The sequence below is a fragment of the Tinamus guttatus genome, unplaced genomic scaffold (assembly GCF_059628265.1).
Source record: "Tinamus guttatus ecotype Peru unplaced genomic scaffold, ASM5962826v1 Tinamus_guttatus_pri_ptg000599l, whole genome shotgun sequence".
Lineage (NCBI taxonomy): Eukaryota > Metazoa > Chordata > Aves > Tinamiformes > Tinamidae > Tinamus > Tinamus guttatus.
This window is the reverse complement of record NW_028289133.1, coordinates 3983507-4002776: the sequence shown is the minus strand read 5'-3', so window position 1 is coordinate 4002776 and position 19270 is coordinate 3983507. Positions and strand designations below refer to the sequence as shown.

At 41.0% G+C, this 19270-nt stretch overlaps 1 protein-coding gene across 1 annotated transcript in view; it reads left to right on the top strand.

The window, feature by feature from the left end:
- KMT2C (lysine methyltransferase 2C) overlaps positions 1-19270 on the top strand; it is a 167604-nt gene that overhangs the window by 101511 nt on the left and 46823 nt on the right. Inside the window, 10 exon segments of the mRNA XM_088534769.1 lie at positions 1559-1675; positions 4727-4828; positions 5006-5110; positions 6267-6448; positions 7193-7357; positions 7989-8098; positions 12253-12318; positions 13789-14001; positions 17121-17249; positions 18871-18990. Of these exon segments, the coding sequence (XP_088390895.1) occupies positions 1559-1675; positions 4727-4828; positions 5006-5110; positions 6267-6448; positions 7193-7357; positions 7989-8098; positions 12253-12318; positions 13789-14001; positions 17121-17249; positions 18871-18990 (1309 nt within the window).

Below are 19270 nucleotides of genomic sequence, written 5' to 3'. Positions count from 1 at the left end.
ATTAATTTTCAGCATTAACATTGGTACAAGTATGTGCTTGTTCCTGGTCTTGTGAAAATAACAATACTGATACATAGAAAATGAGAAGCGCGTCAAAGAGGCCCTACCTTTAAAAGTTCACATTTGTGTGTCTTGTCTCTTCTTATGTTTTAACCCTTGTATATGTGAGAACAACATGATCCTTTCCCTTGTACAATATACAGTTACTTTAGCCGTCAGCTGTGTCCTTCCTTTCACTCCCTAAAGTTGTGCTGTCTTGCACTACCTTGCATTAGAGTGGGGTAGCCTAATTGCTCTTTCCATTCATGAATGAACATTGATAAAATGTTAACACTGTGATACTTGGATTCTCCTTTTAATAATTACCATGAACTTGCATCTCCTTTGGAAACAGGAGACGCTGTGCTCCAAAAATACTGTTAGCAGTAAATCCTTCCGAGCCCATCATGCTCCTTTCCATCCCTGGGCTCTGTCCCTAGAGGCTCTCGGTGTCTGGTGGCAAGAGCCAAAGGGCTCTGTGGTTTCATCAGCATTCTTGGGTGGAGCAAACGTTTGGTCTTGGATTGAAAAGCCGTTTCCAGCAAACTGTCTGTTTGGATGCGGACACCGTAGACATCTGGCTACTCTGTGGCCACAGCTGGGCTATCTCAGCTGCAGATGCCATTCACAAATGTACGATGCAGTAAGTAACCTCGCTGCCTACCCGGAGCTCTCTTGGTATGCACCATGAGTGTGGTCACCTAGAGCAGACAGAGCTGCTGAGTGCGCAGGAGCCAGGGCTCCGGAACGTGGTCAGCACGTTCCTCTTCTCTCTGGAAGTGATTAGGGATTTATTTATACAGTTTGTGTTTAGCTCATTTGAAACGAAAAACAATAAATGTGAAACTCAATGTAGCGGGATCAGGTAATTATTACTGAAAAGCTGTATTTGATTTTCCACAGTTTGTTGTGGTTGGACATACTTTGTGGGTACTGCAGAGTACATAAGCACTGCAGCTATGTGTCTGCCTAAAAATAAGTGGAAAATTCATAAGAAACAAGGAACTTCAGGAGTATATGAAGTGTTGCTCTGAAATTAATCAACAAAATGAGTAAAAAATCTCTTTCTGTACCTCCTGGATTAAGGAGTTTGACAGAGCCATGTCTTGCTTTCTCTGTGAGCAGAATCAAGTCCTAACAGCCTATAACATTCGTTTGGTTATTCATGCCAAGGAAGCCAAATCGCATGACAGAGAACATTTATTTTGGGTACTCTGCAATTGTCAAAAAAAAAAAATTGCCTTATTTCCAAGTTGTTCCTGAACGGAAAATAAACTTTGCTGGTTTGGGCTGCCTTTTCACTGATGATATTATGTCATGTAAATAGTTACTGAAATTAAAGTGTTTCACAATAATTTATGCAATAATTTAATGACTCTGGCCTAGTGTGCCCATATTCACTTGACATCACAGGGTGCTTTTTTATTTATATTTTTCCTTCGTTGCATTGACCAAGTTTGACTCCTGTATAACAAAAAGCCTTTAGATTGCATTTAAATTGTTATCTTATATTGCATAGGGCCGTGGATCAGGATTCCCAGGGAAGCGGAGGCCACGCGGTGCAGGTCTCTCAGGAAGAGGTGGCAGAGGTAGATCAAAACTGAAAAATGGAGTTGGGACGGTAGTCATTCCAGGGGTAAGAACATTTATTTACAAGTCATATTTCAGTGTGTTAATGTAGTAATTTTATTAAAGTACTGTGTCACGTCGGAGAGCATTAAAAAGTGGAGGCATTTTGTAAAACCTGGTTGTTATTAAGTGTTAGCAGTTAAGGACTAGAACACGGTTTGTAGCTGAACAGGCCGGATGCGGCTGCGCTGCCGTCGCCACGTGAAGGGACAAGTGCTGGGAGCCTGGGAGAACCCCTCGTTCCCCCCGGGAGCGCGTGCCCCTTGCAGGCCGCCTGCGCTGGCACCCACGAGGGCTGTGCCCTAGGCTGAGCAGGCAGAGCCGCGTGTGCCCGGGCACCGCGCTGAGCGCCGGCCGCCGAGCACGGCGGGGACGGAGGAGCTCGTGGCCAGGGACTCGCCAGGCAGGCGCCTGTGCCACGAGCGGCCTTCGGAAACGGGGCTGCTCCCTCCTGAACCTCTGCACAGCCCCCTGAGCCTTTCTGGGCTCTGCAGCCTGTTGCAGACAGAATTTCTTCCTTTGTTTGAAATATCTGCAGGTTTGTTGGCTCCTCCTCAGTGCTCTTACAAAAGAGATAGTGGGGAGTTGGTTTTGCTCCCCTCCTCCACGCCTCTTGATTTTTATAGATTTGTCATTTCCCCTCCTTTTCCTTTCATTCTGTTCTAGACTGAAGAATCCCAGTAGCTTTCATTGTTTCTCATATGCAGGCATTTCCATATTTTTGATCATACTTGCCAGTTGTTTTGCCATCTTCATTTTTTTAGTTTATCTGTGTTGACTTTAATCTGCCATTTTATTGCACTCTTTCATGAGGCTGCTGCTCTTCACAGTTCCCGTTCATTTTCTTTTGTTGCTCTGAAGAGCTGAATATTGTTGGCAAGCTTTGTCACCTTGCTCCTCTTTTGGTTTTCTAGGTATTTAGACATCCTAAAACCCATATTGTTTTTTTTCTGGGTGTGTAGACATCCTATCAGGATGTTCTTCCCCAAAGAAAACGGGTATTTGTTCTCCTGTTTATTTCCTGTGTTATATCAATGTACAGACCATCCTTCTGGTTCTATGTCAGCTTAACTTTTTTAAGAAACATTAGTGAAGGACTATACTAAAAGAATGACCAAAAAAATTGGGTCATCAAGTCGATTATATAATTCAGATATTTCATACTTGAAGTCTTTTTAAAATTCTTAAATCTCATGATAAACCTGGTGTGCTCCTCATAAGGGCAGACTGTGGCATTGCAAAAAATAGGCTTTTTTTTCCAGCGATGTACTTGATGTCTCCAAACACACGTTTTATAGAGTGGTTATTAGTCAACCCTGCAGATTTTGACAGGCTTGCTGCTTCTGGTGTGAACAGAAAAGAATTTGTTCATTTTTATGTCTTTATCAATACACTTCTCAAGCTCTTCAGAACTGCCTATGTTTTTACTTATAATCTGGTGGATTATATATGGCTCCGTGTCACTTTTTGCTCACTAGGTAATAATCTCTCTGAATACTCTGCAGGTATTTGTGATATGGAAAAGGAGTAGCTCTCTATATTTTTGTTCTCTAAATTTTAAAACTCTTGGTAGTCGAGGTGCCTAAGCAAATATGTAATTTTAAACGTACAGGATGAATCCCATTAAGGCTAGTCACAGGTACCTTGTTGAATTAAAGGCACTCATATAGTTATGCTGAAGTTACAAAGCACAGATTTGTGTTTCAGGAGAAGCCAGTTTTTTTAGAACAAACCCTGCAAGAACTTTGTGACTGGAACGAGAACATTGATTGGTGTAAATCAAAACTGCAGTCACTCTCCACCAGTTCCCATAGAAATTTGATCTTATTCCTAGTAAAAGTAAATGACAACTTTTCTGAAGGGCAGAGGGCCTTCTAGGGCTGTCCTATGATAAAGCAGAGGAAGGTAGCAATGCAAAGAGACCACCCTCTTGCAAGCCAAATGTTGGAAACGAGTGGCTGTGTTTTCAGCCCCTTTGCACAAGCAGATTCTTACTCAACGTGGAATCGTGACCAGTGAACAACCACCCAAACGTCAACGTTTCTTGGTACATCCTTAGAGAGATGGGAATAGATCAACCCAAGCTGGGTCATAGCTGGAGTGAAAGTAGTGTCAAAATTGAGCAGTTCTGCACTTCAAATTCTGCTTTCTCTTATAGGCAAGCAGATCCAAGAACTTTGCTGTCATTAAATGTCTCAAAGAGTGTTGAGTGTTTTTTGATTAGCTGGTTTGTTACATCTGCTGTGCTGTCAAGCACACAATAATTAAAAGACCTTAACAATATGTACTTAAACTCCCTCTTTTAGCTGTTTCTCTGTAAATGCTGTTTTTCAGCAACAGGATATGAAAAGGATTTCTTGTAGATGTTGTAGCAGTACTTGCATTTATCTCAGTGATGTTTAGACTTGTAAAACATTTAAATTACTGTGCAAACAAAACTAGTTATGTAACACTTAAGATTTAAGCTGTATTTAAAGTAATCCACACTTAGGAAATTAAAGCAGGCGGGAATACAAAGTTACATTTGTCTATCAATTTGTTCTTTGTTGGAGAACTATGTGCACTTACAAACTCTCATGGCCGCTCTTGGTTCAGAGAGGAAGTGATGAGGTCTAATAATTTAAGTTCATGGAGCATTCTGCACAGCAAGTTTTGCATGAAGGTCAGAACTCAGTTGAAGTAGTCATTAATTAGTATTAATTAGTAGTCATTAGACAGTTGCTAGTGAATTTTTCCTAGACTGCTCTCTTTCTGTCCATTTGCAGTTGAAAGTACATGGGAGAAACATAAAGGGGAGAAGGAGAATGTCTCTCTAAAGTGAAATGGAGACGATGCTTGCATGAGTTCGAAAAATGATGTGAAATTAATATGGCAATTTCTGATGAAGGTAGATTCTATAGAAGGTCACGTAGACACATTTGCATGTTCTTCTGGTGTCTTCAAAGCTTGTATTCCTCTAGTACAGTTAAAAAATTAATGTTTTACAGATAAGTTTCAGATTGTCTGATGTCCTAGGAAATTTGATGCGCATGCTGCTTATATTTGTCTTTTTTTATAGGTAACAACTATGGATATTTCATCTAACAAAGATGAGGAAGAAAATTCCATGCATAATACAGTTGTCCTCTTCTCTAACAGTGACAAGTTCACTCTTCATCAGGTCAGGATAATAGTCTGGTTTCTGTTTTGTTTGCTGCTTTTTTCAGTTAAAAATAAAAAGTAAGTGACTGTCATTTGGAACTACTTTTGCAGGAAGCTAGTTGGGCTTTACAGTTACTTGTTTTTAGAATTTACTCTTGGGCATGTGTTGAAAATTGGCTCTTTTCTGTAATTTCAGGACATGTGTGTAGTTTGTGGGAGCTTTGGCCAAGGTGCTGAGGGCAGGTTGCTCGCCTGCTCTCAATGCGGTCAGTGTTACCATCCTTACTGTGTCAGTATTAAGGTGAGTGCTTTCATTACACCAAACATTACTCAAGTATATTATTTTCATATTGCACTTTAATAGCAGCGTGCTGCCTTGGGTTCTGTGGTAATTAGGGGAGTCGTTAACTTGTTAGATATTCTTAGCTAATGTGACCATTATTTGTTTGCAACTTGTGAAAGACTTTAATTAAATGTCATTTTATAATATGCATTGCCTCAAGAGAAATTAACCTTTTTGTAATTTCACAACCGTAAATAGCAGTGATTATCCAGCTGTTGGTTAAAATAACAGTTTGAGATTTAAGTTTAAAACCTAAATGCAAGGCGAATTAAAAACAAAAAAATAGACTGCATCTAGGGGCATAAGGATTAGTTGATTCAATTTGTCTGTTGGCTGTCAGAATTGACAGCAGTTGGAGTGGTTAATTAATACATTTTACATTCATTAGTCTGGGAGAGAATGTGTGAAAATTAAATTTGAGTGCTATGAGATGACTTAGCAAGCACATAATAAGCTATTTACTGCAATGTATAAACCATACGCTCTTCGTTGTTTGTTATATAAGTGCATCTGTATAGAAGTGGGATTTTTGAAAACATGTCACAGAACTTTATTTTAAAACTGCTTTACAAAATACCATCTGCATTCTTCATGAGACTTTGATTTGGTTTTGCATTTATATGGTACTATTATATATTGAATTACATTAAATTGCTCATTCGCTTCAGGTCACTAAGACCCCAAGACTCATTATTAAAGATAATTCAGAAAATGGAACAGATGCAGGAGTTATGATGAGTTGAATCCTGGTTTTATTGTACCTGAAAAGAGCAGCAGTGTGTTCTCCTCCTTCCTTAACAGGACCGGCTTCTCCTGTAAGGAATAAAACCGTAATACGTGTGGACTCAGGGCAATATATGTTCCCTGTCCATACGTGTGGACTCAGGGCAATATATGTTCCCTGTCCTGCTAGTTTGTCTGCAAAGAGACGTGTTTGAGAGTAGCACAAGCCATAAGTTCCTGTCTGTTTAAACCCTCCCTCCTTAGTGAAGCTTCAGAGTGACTCGGGAGGTGCCCAGGGCAGCATCCGCGTCGGACTCGGCAGCCCTTGATTTCTACCTTCCTTCCCCCTTGCCAAGAGCAGCTCCCGAGTAACCCCCGTTGCTTTGTGCAGATCACCAAAGTGGTGCTCAGCAAAGGCTGGCGCTGCCTGGAGTGCACCGTGTGCGAGGCCTGCGGCAAAGCCACGGACCCCGGGCGGCTGCTGCTCTGCGACGACTGCGACATCAGCTACCACACGTACTGCTTGGACCCGCCGCTGCAGACCGTGCCCAAGGGAGGCTGGAAGTGCAAGTGGTGGGTTGGGATCTGCTCTCCCAAGTACTGGCCCTTTCTGGTCCCTTTTGATGCCTGCACTTTGCCCGTTTGTCTGTAATGGTGTTTCAGTTGTAGTAAAATCAAGTGTATTGAGCAAAGCAAACAAAATACCTTCCATTCACCTTTCAATTCAGTATGAAAACTCTTATTTCCAATTTATTTGCTCATGCCAAAAAACAACCCAAAAGCAGTTAAGTAGAGGTAGAAAACATCTTTTTTTAAAAAAAATATTTCAAGTATTAGCAAAAAATTCAATAGAAACAGTTGGAAAAATTCGTGGGCACTTCACCCAAATGTCACTTCTCAACGTAGAACGTTCTGAAAACCATTTGTTTTACCTGTTTTACCTGCAAACAGGATAGGCCTCTCACATGTTAAATCTCCACATCTCACTGAAGTGAATGGCAGCTGAAACCAGCAATTCCTTTGACCCTTTGAGCTGTTATAAGCACTCATCTGCTTGGTCTTCCAGATTGAAAGGATTTCTTTTTTAGGAACTTCATTTTTAAAAATATCAAGAATTTTGGTCATGTCCAAAATCTGAGGGATACATTTCCATTCAAATAAAAGGCAGTGTTTCACCGAAACAAGACATTTTTGTTCTAAACATGCCTTCTAACCTAAAACTTAACCATTCACAGAGCTCTAAGCAAGAGCATTTTAAAGGCACAAAGCAATCTACCTGTGAATTGAAAGCAATCAATGATTTTGTCTGTTCTGCAGGTGCGTTTGGTGCAGACACTGTGGCGCTACCTCTCCGGGTTTAAGATGCGAGTGGCAAAACAACTACACGCAGTGCGCGCCCTGCGCGAGCTTGTCCACCTGCCCCATCTGCTACCGCGCGTACAGGGAGGAGGAGCTCATAATTCAGTGCAGACAGTGCGATCGGTAAGGGCTTCTAGGAACTTCCAGGGTCTCTCTTGCTTTTTTTTTTTTTTCATGTTTAAGACTCATTTTAACTTTCTTTCCCATAATGATATAAAAGCATAAAGATAAAAGGAATGGTCTTGTGGTAAAGAGCACTGGACTGAGTCTCAGAAGGCTCTTATTACTTCATCGAAGTTGTACCCCAGACTTAACTATTGTGACTCTGGGCAAATTAATGAATCTCTCTGGGCCTCAATTTTCCCCTCTGTAAAATTGAAGTAAACGAATTTACCCCACAAGAGTGTTGTGGTGAGGCTAAATCTGCATTACATTGTATCAAGTGAGTAGTTAAGATGACTACGTATAAAGGAGAAAATTGTGATGCTAAGACATGTATGTTTCCAGGACATTATTTTATATAGTTTTCCTTTCTGTTAAGGGAAATAGGTAACCTGGTACTGTATGTACAGTATTTAACACACACCAACGTAGAGGAATGCTGTATGTGGAGAACCTGGTCATCATTTCTCCCTAAACCAATTTAAATTAAACAAGTATTTCGCCTTTACTTGGACCATATACTGATATTTGGGTCTCCTAAAACACCACATATTTCCTTTAAATTGTATTTTTTCCCCCACTTAATTTCTAGATGGATGCATGCAATCTGTCAGAACTTAAACACAGAGGAGGAAGTGGAAAACATAGCTGATATGGGTTTTGACTGTACCATTTGTAGGCCATACATACCACCAACAAACGGTAAGAAGACAATTGAAACCAATGGCAGGATTGCACACTGCAATAAATAGGTTTGGGAATGTTTTATGATTATTTTCTCTAGCGGCTCGTTGTAGAGCAAATTTTTCCTGTTTGTTTTAAGGGCCTTCTGGAAGTGTCCTCAGCTCATTCGTGCCTGTTAGTGATAGGCCATAAGGCCGTCTGTATAGCAAAAGAAAACCTCACAGGGGGGCTTCTGGCCAAATCTTTTGAAAAGAAGTTGGGTGAATGACAAAAAGAATTTGGTGCTGAAATGGTAAAATGCCTCTCGTTTTGTTAGGTGGAAGGAAGGAGGTGTAGTTCCCTAAGATGTGATGTCCACAAGAATCTTAAAATCACTTCCAACCAAAAAACCTCGCTCAGGAATGTGAAGCCCCTGAAGGAGCAGTAGCCTTAGCAATGGTCCCTATGAGCAGTTTCCCCCTTGTCACTCCCATTGCAGCAGTGCTGCTCTCTAAGCTCCCCTCCTCTTCCCTAGCTGAAAAAATTCCCCATTCCTTTCACCAGGTTTTTGTTAGCAAAAATGCATAGTGCTTTCTGAGGAGCTTTGCCCTTCTCTGCAATGTTTGCATTGAGTATATTTTCTTTCTGAATTAAGCACTTCCCACCCTTAGTGCTTCACTAGTACGCTAGGAGTTTCCTTTGAGCACAGCTACAGTGTCGGGTTCTGGCACTGGTTAGTTTTGTGGTGAGTGACCTGTCAGCAATTAGGTTGGCCTGTGAGAGAGGTGATTTATGGCCTAGCTACACGGGAGGTGTCCTGGGGCTGTTTTCTCTGCACATAAGCTCACTGGAGTTGCTGCTTCAGTCTGCTGCTTTAACAGAGCATCGACATCTCTGCACGTTTTTAGAATGACAGCATGTTTCAGTGTTCACGTTAACCCTTGGCTGCTTGGGATGTCCCTTGCTTTTTTAAAGTACAAGAATTAAGAAAATGTTTCAGTAAATGCTCATATCAGGATGTCAGTAGGAGATTGGTTTTCCTTATCAAGAGTTGAAGATGTCAAGAGGAGTGTGTTTAAGAGGTCTGCAAAGAGCAGTTCTGCAGAGCGGCTGTTGTCCCTTTAGGCAGATGTGTCCTCATAGCAGCTCGGCCTTAGTGGTCACTTACTGGAGTGACTTTGAAAGTTCATAATTTGGTCAATTATAAAGTCATGGAACATTTCTTAATTTCCACTGGTATCACTACTGGAAGTTAGAGTCACTTATGCCTAATGTCACCAAGTCACTTTGTTTTTGTGATCTGCTTTCACAAATTCAAGAAGTTCAACAAGAAAAGTTTTTTTTAACTGGGAAAAAAAACAAGAAACTTGCAGAGATAACAGATAACAAAGATAACTTTGATAAGTTTCTGGGCGCTTGAAACAAAAAGGTCCTAGTAATAGATAAAGCCTCTGCCTGAATAAAGGCAGAGCTCCCTTTTTGCAGGTGATTAAGGCCAGTGATACCTGAGTGTAACCTCAGGAGTGAGCATCAGGGATGTGGCACGTCCAGACATCAGGTGTCCCCAGAGCTGGTCCTTCTTTCGCCTTTGTGAGCTTCTCTTGCTTAGGGTAGTCTCCCAAGGAGCAGGAACGAGACCTGCGTGAGGTCCCAAGCTTTCTTTGCAGTTTCTTTTCACCCTTTTTTAATGAGACAAGTTTCGCTGCTTTTTTTTTTTCCTTTGACTCAATGTATATAATAATCTCTTTAACATATGTGTACACTTTAGCAATTGCATGTCCGAATATGTCACTTGGTGCATGTTTATAAAAATATTTGCATGTGCCTTTATATAAAATATATTTTAATCCTTTGCTAATTCTTTTACAATTCACTTGAAATTTTTTGTGATTTTTTTTGTTTCAGCGTGAAAATAGTTAGCATTTGGTAAACTTAATGAAACAAGAATAGCTAACAGTGTACTGTTTCTTAGAATATACTGTGAATTTTTTTATTGAGATGCTTCTTTCTCTTTCCACTTAATGTATGACAGAGGATATTCGTATGTTTGCAAGTATTATTATCATTTTTTTAAACATTTTTCTTTGTAGAAGAATCAAGAGCTCCTCAACCCAAAATTTACCAGCATATTTCAGGTGAAGGAATAGGTTGGTAGTTAGTAAATCCCTTCTGAAACACAAGTGTTGAGAAAGAACTTCCATTTTTTTTTCTGCTTAGGAAAACAGAAACACCTAAACTTTTAAGAACTCCTCCCTATCTCATCTTCAAAACAGCAGCTGCATGTGTGATAATCTTACGAAGGCATCTTCTTCAGGAAACAGAAATAAAAGATAAATAGCTTTATCCTCTTGAACATACACGACCAGAATGTGGTTAAACTGGATCCAAAATAGTACACCGCAAACCTGTGGTGTTTAGATGCCCTGAAAATGCTCATCTCGGATGAGTGTTCCTCGGGTGGTTTTTAGTATGCTCTCAGGGTAGAGCACATGTGTCTCAGCACATCGCTGTGCACTGAAGAGGTTCTCTCATTTCCTTCGCTTGGGTATTACTGGGACTGGGTCGTAGCAACTGGCACTTAGGAGCCTCGGAAAGCAGTGACCCCTCTTTGCTCTGTGGATTTGGTCTTTTTTTGTATCCAGTCTCTCTCTAATTTAGATCTCATATTTCTCCGTTACCCGTTTTATTGATTTAATTCTTAAACTGAGCTCCGATGAGCTCTTTTCCACAACTCTGTTTAGTACCAGCTTCAAATATTGTTCGTGCAACTTCTGTGAGTTGGTCTCTGCAGGCCTCACCCGTGGCACTGTCAGCTCGTTTGCTTGAGCATTTCAACTCTCTTCAGTCTCCAGAGCAAAAATTGCTCCTCATCTGACCTGGCCTAGGAGAATCCTCCCTGTAGTTGGACTTTTACTAAGAATATCAAGCTCTCATTGACGGCTATCATTTACTTTAGATTCCAGTTCAATAATTGCTATCTCTGATTTAAAACATCTTGTAAATTACAGCCAATTAAAAGAACAGATGAAGTCGCATTACCCTTTTGAGAATTCCTTGCAATCTGTTTTGTTGTTGTTTTCATTCAGTGATTTCAAGTGTATTCCACCCTCCAACTTCTGTCCCATGTATTTTTTCCCTCCAATTCAACATCTCTTTCAAAATTTCATTTTCAAATTTCATTTCTTCCTTGTCTTTCCCCCTTTATATGTTGTATTCCAGTAATATATCTGAGTCTTAAGTTCAGTTTGGGTAAGATTTCTAGGGGAAAAAGAAAAAGAGGTGTCAGGAAACTTGCATGAATAGTAAACATTATCATTCTGAAATAAGTTTTGGGGGTTTTAGTTCTCATCATTTCTGAGATAGAAGCTTCTAACTCTGCCCATTCTTACTCTGTCTACGTGATCTTTAGAAAGCTACTACTTATATTAAAGGCTGGTCTGTGGATCCCAAGTTAGTGAAGATAACTGTAATTAAGGCAGGTGGAAAAAGCATTTCCACCTGCAACAGTAGGAGCCAGCTTTGAGGGACACTTAAACTCCTGTTTGCTCAGTCACCTTGTTCTAGTGCATCCCAGAAGCCACAAGCTGCCATTTTCAAATGGAGTTTCTGCTGTTCCATCTATCAGTGTTCTTATCTTGGAAGAAAATTACTGTATCTGACTTCAACACGTCAGAATCATCTGCTCCCAGATACTCCCAAAAGCCTCATGTTGTTTTTCCTATATGAACCATCTGAAAGCATGGAGCCCGCTGGGATCTTGCCTGGGAAGCTCTTGGAGTGCTCAGACCACTTCTTGAGGGGGAAAAAATTCACGAAGCCTTGCTCATGCTTAGCTAAGCAAAATCTTGATGTCACGACTAAGGTTGAGCTGGTTTTCCCATCCATGAGATCCAGCGTGTTCATTTGCCCTGCGCCTGGCAGGAGGAGATCATCTCCCATCGAATTCTCTGCGGCTTCGATACCGTTCTTGGCTCCAGGAAATTGGAAGACTTCAGTTAATACCAGGCTTGTTTCACAGCCACATCTTCAGTGACAGTGAAGAGCACTTTATTTTAAAAAGTGCTAGTGAATATAGCCAGGGGTATGACTTAGGGAGTTTAACAGAACGTTTGGAAAGAAAATCAATGGATAGTTTCAGTTTAAAGCAAGTCACGATTTTTAAAAGTTGAAATGATTTTCCTTATATTTTTCAGTGCCTTCTTTGGACTGTTGTGATTCATCAGTTGGAGCTCAGATTATTTCAAAATCAAAAGAACTAGGTAAAAATGTAAATGCTTAATCTTTGATAATTTAGCATATTTTAAGGGTATTTTTTACATGAGAGAAAAAATACTTTTTCTGTGATTTTGTTACACAGCAGTATCTGTCTTTCAGTTCTCACAGCATGCTTTTCATTTTTTTCCTGTTCTCTCTTTCTTTTCTGTTGCTTGCCATACCTGCACTATAATAATTACCTTAAATTATGCTATGATCCTGCAAAAACTTCCTTGCTTGCCTTAGTACTGGCAGAGAAAACAAAGTAGGGCTGAGTCCAGCACATATACAAGTGTTTACAGCCTCGACCTGTAGGAGGAGGGCACAAGTTTTCTGTATTTTAGTCTAGTTTTTGCTAGGAATTTTATAATCCTGACAAACCTACTCAGAAGCCATTTGTTATAATGATAGGACCTAAAGGTTTCCGCCACGTCAGGAGAGCTTCCATCATGACAAGGTTTTGTTCCCTTTGTTAGTGTATGAGCGTGTTCTGAAAGAAGGTTCTCCCCTGAAATATTCAACCTGAAAAAGAGTATGCAATCCTTTTAAAAATATATGTTCTTTTTTAATAGCATATAAAAAACTGGATGTTGTGAGCAATTACATGCCGTAATTCTAGTTCCAAGCTGTGTTTTGGAGTATGAGAAGTTGCATTAAAAGAATACTTTCGGTTGAAGGGAACAAATGGAGTGATGTGTATGTATTTTCAAAAGTATGTTACCAAGTCGTGATTTGATTAGCCCTCAGAGGAGGGCCTTCACTGCAGCCTCTTCAGATTTGGTAACTCCTTGAAAGTTCCCCAGGCTGTGCTTGCTGGGCCCCAGAAGAGATGCCTGCACAGCAGCACCGTGGCAAATCAAGGACTGTTGATACAAGGTGATAGTAGACTCAGTTGTCACGAAAGAGCCTGAGAGAGAAGCAGTCTTGCAAATCTTGGGACGTTTGGGTTCTAAGCAAGGTCTCCCCTTCAGTCTCGAGCAGCTCCCTTGGCCTGTCCTGTTTCTTTTTTATCTGTAAGGTGAATGACTTGCGCGTCCCACTAAGAGTTGTGGGAGGCTAACGTTGATTAATAATGTGAAACTGCAGTGCTGAGGGCTGTATAAGGACCTGGGCTGATAAGCAACAAGAACCCAAGCTGAGTCTTACAGAGTTCCTGTGAATGTCAGGTATACAGGGATGCCCTGCAGGACATCGGCTGTTGTAGTCAGATCGTTCTCTTACTGAGCTCTTGGTGTAAGTTGTTTTGTAGCAGTATATTAGCTTGTTCCTGGATTTGACTTCAGATTCTAATTATAAAGCTGTAAGTGTAACATGTAAGAAAGTGTTTGATGTTGTCTTATTTTTACTGAGTTCCTCACTCATGAATCAGTTCCATACATGCACTTATTAATTCTTTAAAGTACAGTTCATAAAAATCTAAGACTTGCAAATGGAAGAGATTTATATTGCTGTTATGATTCATTTAACTTTTATAGACCCTCCGAAGACATACACACAGGATGGAGTCTGCTTGACAGAATCGGGCATGTCTCAGTTACAGAGCCTAACTGTTACAGTACCTAGAAGAAAACGGACGAAACCAAAGCTTAAATTGAAGATTATAAACCAGAACAGTGTGGCTGTGCTTCAGACACCCCCAGATGCCCAGTCAGAGCACTCAAGAGATGGAGAGATGGATGACAGTAGAGGTAGTGCTCTGCATTTGGTGTGTTTTCTTATATCCTGGAGTGTTGCGGTAGATGTTGCATGTGACGTCCCTTCCTGGGAGTTTTTACTGTATTGATACCCACGCGTTCTGTACTAACCATTTTGTGATCATAATTTGGAAAATAATCGCAGCTTGTCGTTGTCTGTTTCAGGGCTTTTCTTACTCTTGTTCTGTTGGTGTTGTCCATCCCATATGAAACTTGCCTCTGAGTTTGGCAGCATGGGACATACCCTTGGCCTTGTTGCCTAATTCTTGGGTTAACTGTGGCAAATACTGTGCCTTTGCTGCGTACAAGTGTCTTTCAGACTTTCAAATTCAATGAAAACACTGTTTAAAAGTATTGGGCTCGATAAAGCAACCTCTAGATCGCTGTGGACCAAGTATTTAAAAGTCATTAATTAAAATATTTAAAAGGAAAGGGGAAGGACTAAGCCCTTGGTGGGAGTGTTGTGTTTTGCTGAAAGAGGTTGGCTGACGTGCGAGTCTGAGGGGATAAAGATGCTTCATTTTATTTCACTAGCAGAAAAAAAAAATGGCCTCATCACCAGAGCAGAACTCAGGACAGAATTTAAGTTTGGAAGTGACTTCTGTGCTGGTGCTGTAGCTCGGAGGCATGACAGGATACAGAGCCTCGCAAAGGGGCCCAGTCCCATGGTGGGAGTCAGTTCAGTGGGGAGGGTGGCGACGGTGTTGATGTTGCTTGTGGTGCTGATGAGGGGTGACAGGAGAAATCCCTGCACCTTATCCAGACGCCAACTTGTGTGTTTGGTCATGGCAGGCTGGAGTCAGTTGTGTGAGCCCTTGGGCGAGCTCCTTCTGCCCCACATCCAGCCATGGAGCAGAGCTCCCCGTGCCCGGCTGCTCCCCACAGCGACGGCCGCGGAGCCGCCACAGGCGGAGGCGCCTGCGCTGAGGAGACGAGAGCGGGAAAAGAGCGAGCAGGATCAACCAGCCTCTTTATAGCGTAAATCCCCACTCCTCAACACGAGCCACCGCGGCCAGCGTGGTGCTGTCCCCTTTGATCCGAGGGGAACGCGGGTAGCGTGGCTGCTAATCCGTGGCCCGAGGACAGACTTAACCCAGCAGCAGGTGTGAAAGCCGCCACATTAGTCCCGCAGGTGCCTGCTACAGGCTCTGCGCCTTCCCGCAATCCAAAGTGTTTTCTGTTTATGCAATATTGCCTTGTTGTTAATCAGATTAAATGTCATAAGAAGCTTTTTTTAGATACAGAGAGTGTACTTGAGATAACTGGGGAGTTTAACCATCAGCACAGTTTCCATGTTAACTTGTTGATTTAAGTATCACTCCTGTTGTTTGATTAGCACATGCTTACTTGTCTTCTGCTCTGTCTAGAAAAATACATATTTATTAATAGATTCCATTTATGTGTTTAAAACATTTAAAATAGTGAAGTAGTTGTTTTTCTTTTGTTCCCTTCAGGAATCATAGGGTTTGCTAGATTACGGTTACACAGACTCCTGCATTTCTCCCCATTGCCTTCATTTAGTCCATCATTCAGATTGTTGAAAGCAGTAAAGCTTTTGATTTTTTTTTTAAGACGTCAAGATAGAGAATTAACCACTTCCTTTGTTGTTTTTTTTTCTGTGGTTAATCTCCATTTCTGGAAACATGTACCTGTTTCCTATTTACAGTTCAGCTAATTTCATCTTCTCCCCAGTGGCTTTTATATAAGTTAACAATTTCTCAGCAAGATCCCAAGATGCATAATTACAATAGCAAAGAGTGAATGGGAGAGCCAAGCTTGTACAGTTTTTGTTTAATTTCAGTTCTGGTCATCTTTCATTGCTTTTTTCTCTATTTTTTTCTTTCTCCATATGTTGCACAAATATCTCTTTGTGAATTGGGAGGTCAGGGTACGTTCCCTGATGTGACTGTATCTACGTGGCACATGTGTGGTAGGTTGACTGGGTTTCTTGAGGGCTCTAGACATCGCTCTGCAGAGTCTGCTCTCTGAATGTCTGAAATTTGTGCGTTAGCATCAAGGTAAATGAAGCTATACCCCTGCTTACATAGTAAATTTGGGCAACCACGAGAAATCTCACATCTCAGGCCCGGAGAAGTCTGGTCAGCAATTGGCTTTCGAAAGGAAGATGGGTTATAGTCCTGCCCCGGTAGTAGTGGTTTGAAGGAGGCCAGGACGTCTGTCTGTCCCAGAACTATAAGCAGAGTGCAAACATGTTTTGTGTTTCTGGCACTTTCTTGCGGAACTGTTTTTAGACAGTCTAGTCTGCCTAAATACAAAAGAGAATCCAGTGTATTTTCAGAGTCTAGAGTATGCTGAATGAATTTCAAAAACTTAGGGTAAAATCAAGATGGAAGTTTACTATTGTGTTGATATTTGGGAGATACCAGAAACAATTAACTCAATCTGTCTTCAGCACCGAAAGCTCTTATAATCCCATCATCCTTCATGTGTGTTTTCTATCCTGCTTTTCCACAGAATATGAACTCGAATTTACAGCCGTCATCTTCAAGGTTCACTGAGTCCTTTGGGCCAGATTTTCTACTGCAGAATAAAAACCCCTCCGTGTAGATAAGTCAGCTTTCAGTCAGTCTAAAGGCGTCAACTCAAGAGCCCTCCAAACTAAGAGCCATTATATATTACCTTCCAAGTGCAGGCTGTGTTTGTTCAGTCTGTGTTCTTAGTGCAAGCAAACCCTACTAAACAAAAGTTAGGGCAAATAAGGCCCATCTTACATGGTAGATTGTAGTGATATACCTTGGTGTATTGCTAGAAACTGTTCAGACACTCAGATAATGCAGTGGCATTGGATTCAGAAAGGAATGCCAAAAAAATACATATATTTCAGATTGAGGTACTGTATCTGAGACCATTTATCCTTGGTTTTTGAGAGACATCGTAATTGTGTGGGAGATGTGTCTGTAAACTTGGTCTATGTGCATAGATAGAGCAGGATTCTCAAAGATCCTGGAAGGTTGCAGGTATCTTAACCACCTCTGGAAAAAAAAAACTAGCATTCTTAATCAGTTTTTCTTAAATCACTCACAAGTAGGAAATTTGGAAAACTGCCTTGCTTCGCTATTCCAGTTGAGTTCAGAATTGCCTCTTTTCTCCAGAAGGTGATCTCATGGATTGTGACGGAAAATCAGATTCCAGCCCAGAACGGGAAGCTGTGGATGATGATACCAAAGCAGCAGAAGGAGCTGATGGGATTAAAAAAAGAAAGCGAAAACCATACAGACCTGGTAGGATACATAATTCTTATGGCTGTGGGGCACTTGTTTGCTTTTGCATTTTTTTCTGTATAATTAATAGAATATTATAGTATGGAAGTAATGTTCTATCAATTATCAGTTTACAGTTCAAATCTACACCTTGCTATAGATTCTTGATAGGAAAATGTATGGTATTTATTTAATTGCTGGATGTCAGTTGTGTGTGCATTTTTGTATATATGTATAAAAATCTCTAGTAAAACCTTATATTGCATAAAAATGATTCTGTAGATAATGTGTAGGCAGGATCAGAGCTTGAGAGAATTTTTTTGTGGTTACCATACCTATTTTCTGAAATACTTGATATGAATAATTTTTTAAATAATTGCAGGTGACTTCCAGCAGTTAATTTTAATGAATTCAGTTATTGGATTAATTCATTTGTTTTAATTTATTAGTGTAGCCAACTCTTAATTACCTTGACTGTGGATTAACTGTAGGTTCTGGATGCGGAACCACTTGAACTATCTCCAGGCAGAAAAAGCTGAAGGTACCTAAGTGACTTTGTAAGAAGTAGCTCTGATTCATTAGGGCTAATAATGCACTTAAGCTGTATTTAGACACAGCTTGCTTCTTTCAAGAGCCCCTTGATAGGCCTCCAAGTACCTGTAGCATGTTGGTTTTGTTTCCTGTGAGCAGCTTCCCGGTGTGGGCAGGTTGAGTTATGGTCTCTGCCCTCACTATACTCTGTTGGCTGTTCGTGTCCATCTTCCCATCCTTCCTACTGTAACGGGCCACATATCTGCTTAGGAAGAGAGTAAGGGAGGGAAATGGAGAAAATGAGATGGGTAGGATGAGAAGGAGAGGGGTAAAGTAGGGGGGCAAGGAGGTAAGAGTTAAAACGTGGTCCCGTTTCTCTCTCAGCAGCTAATAGGATCTCTGCCACCGTTCCCCCCGCCCTGTATTTCCCATGACAAGGAGGAATTGCCTGTCCCAGCAGGCAGTAGCCATGTGTGGTGCCCTCCAGGATGAGCGGATCATGTGGAGCTGGCAGTGCCAACCCACATCAGTTAATAGAGATTTCCTGCTTCTCCACAAGTAATAAGTCCCTAGGCCATTTCATTCTGCTCACAGAACCTCAAGGGGAGAAGACTTCATTGGCTCTGGAGTGGTTTTGGAACATGAGCTGAGCAGCCATCTGTTTTCTGTGCCAGCTATTTTCTGAAAAATTAACCAAACCTGAGTCTGCTCTATGTGCACACATACACACCGACTGTAAAGAGCCAGGGCCACTGCAGTCACTCTGTCCTGGAGGAGTCTGGAATTTCAGGCAAAATCATCTATTAGCATTTAATCAGTTTGCCATGACAGGGGAAAAGCCATCTGGAAATTGCCAAGTTTGGTTTTTTAAACTTCTTGTGGATGTATTATAGTCCTAAAATTCTGATACTTTTCACTAATTATACCTGCACCTACCAAGATAGTAAATTATGAGATGCCTTGTTAAGCCTCTGAATGAAAACAGATGCATATCAAATTCATTCTTAGAGCCCCACAGATGCGGTTGTCCTCTGACTTCGGAATAATTTGGGCTCCCATTCTTAACTATGAAACGTAGTCTTAATATGCTTGATTTTTGCTTCCTTGTTAGGCATTGGTGGATTTATGGTACGTCAGAGAAGTCGTACAGGGCAGGGGAAAACAAAAAGATCCCTCTCCAGGAAAGACTCTTCTGGCTCTGTTTCTGAGCAGTTGCCTGGCAGAGATGAAGGTAAGTTCAGAAAGGTATTTTTAAGATTTGCTCATGCTTAATACAGTAAGAATAATGCAAATCAGAACTATATAATTCTATCTAGAGATATATTGAAAAGGAAAAAGTTTTTAGTGATTGTCATGATGACTTTATTAGTATGTCTGGAAACAGTCATTCATATGTGTGTTTAGTTGCTGTAGAGTCATGATTTACAGTGAAGTTGAAACACTAAATTGAAGGTTATTGTGGGAGTGAAATAGTGTGAATTGTGAGGCCTGCTGTATTGTCAGAGCTCTCT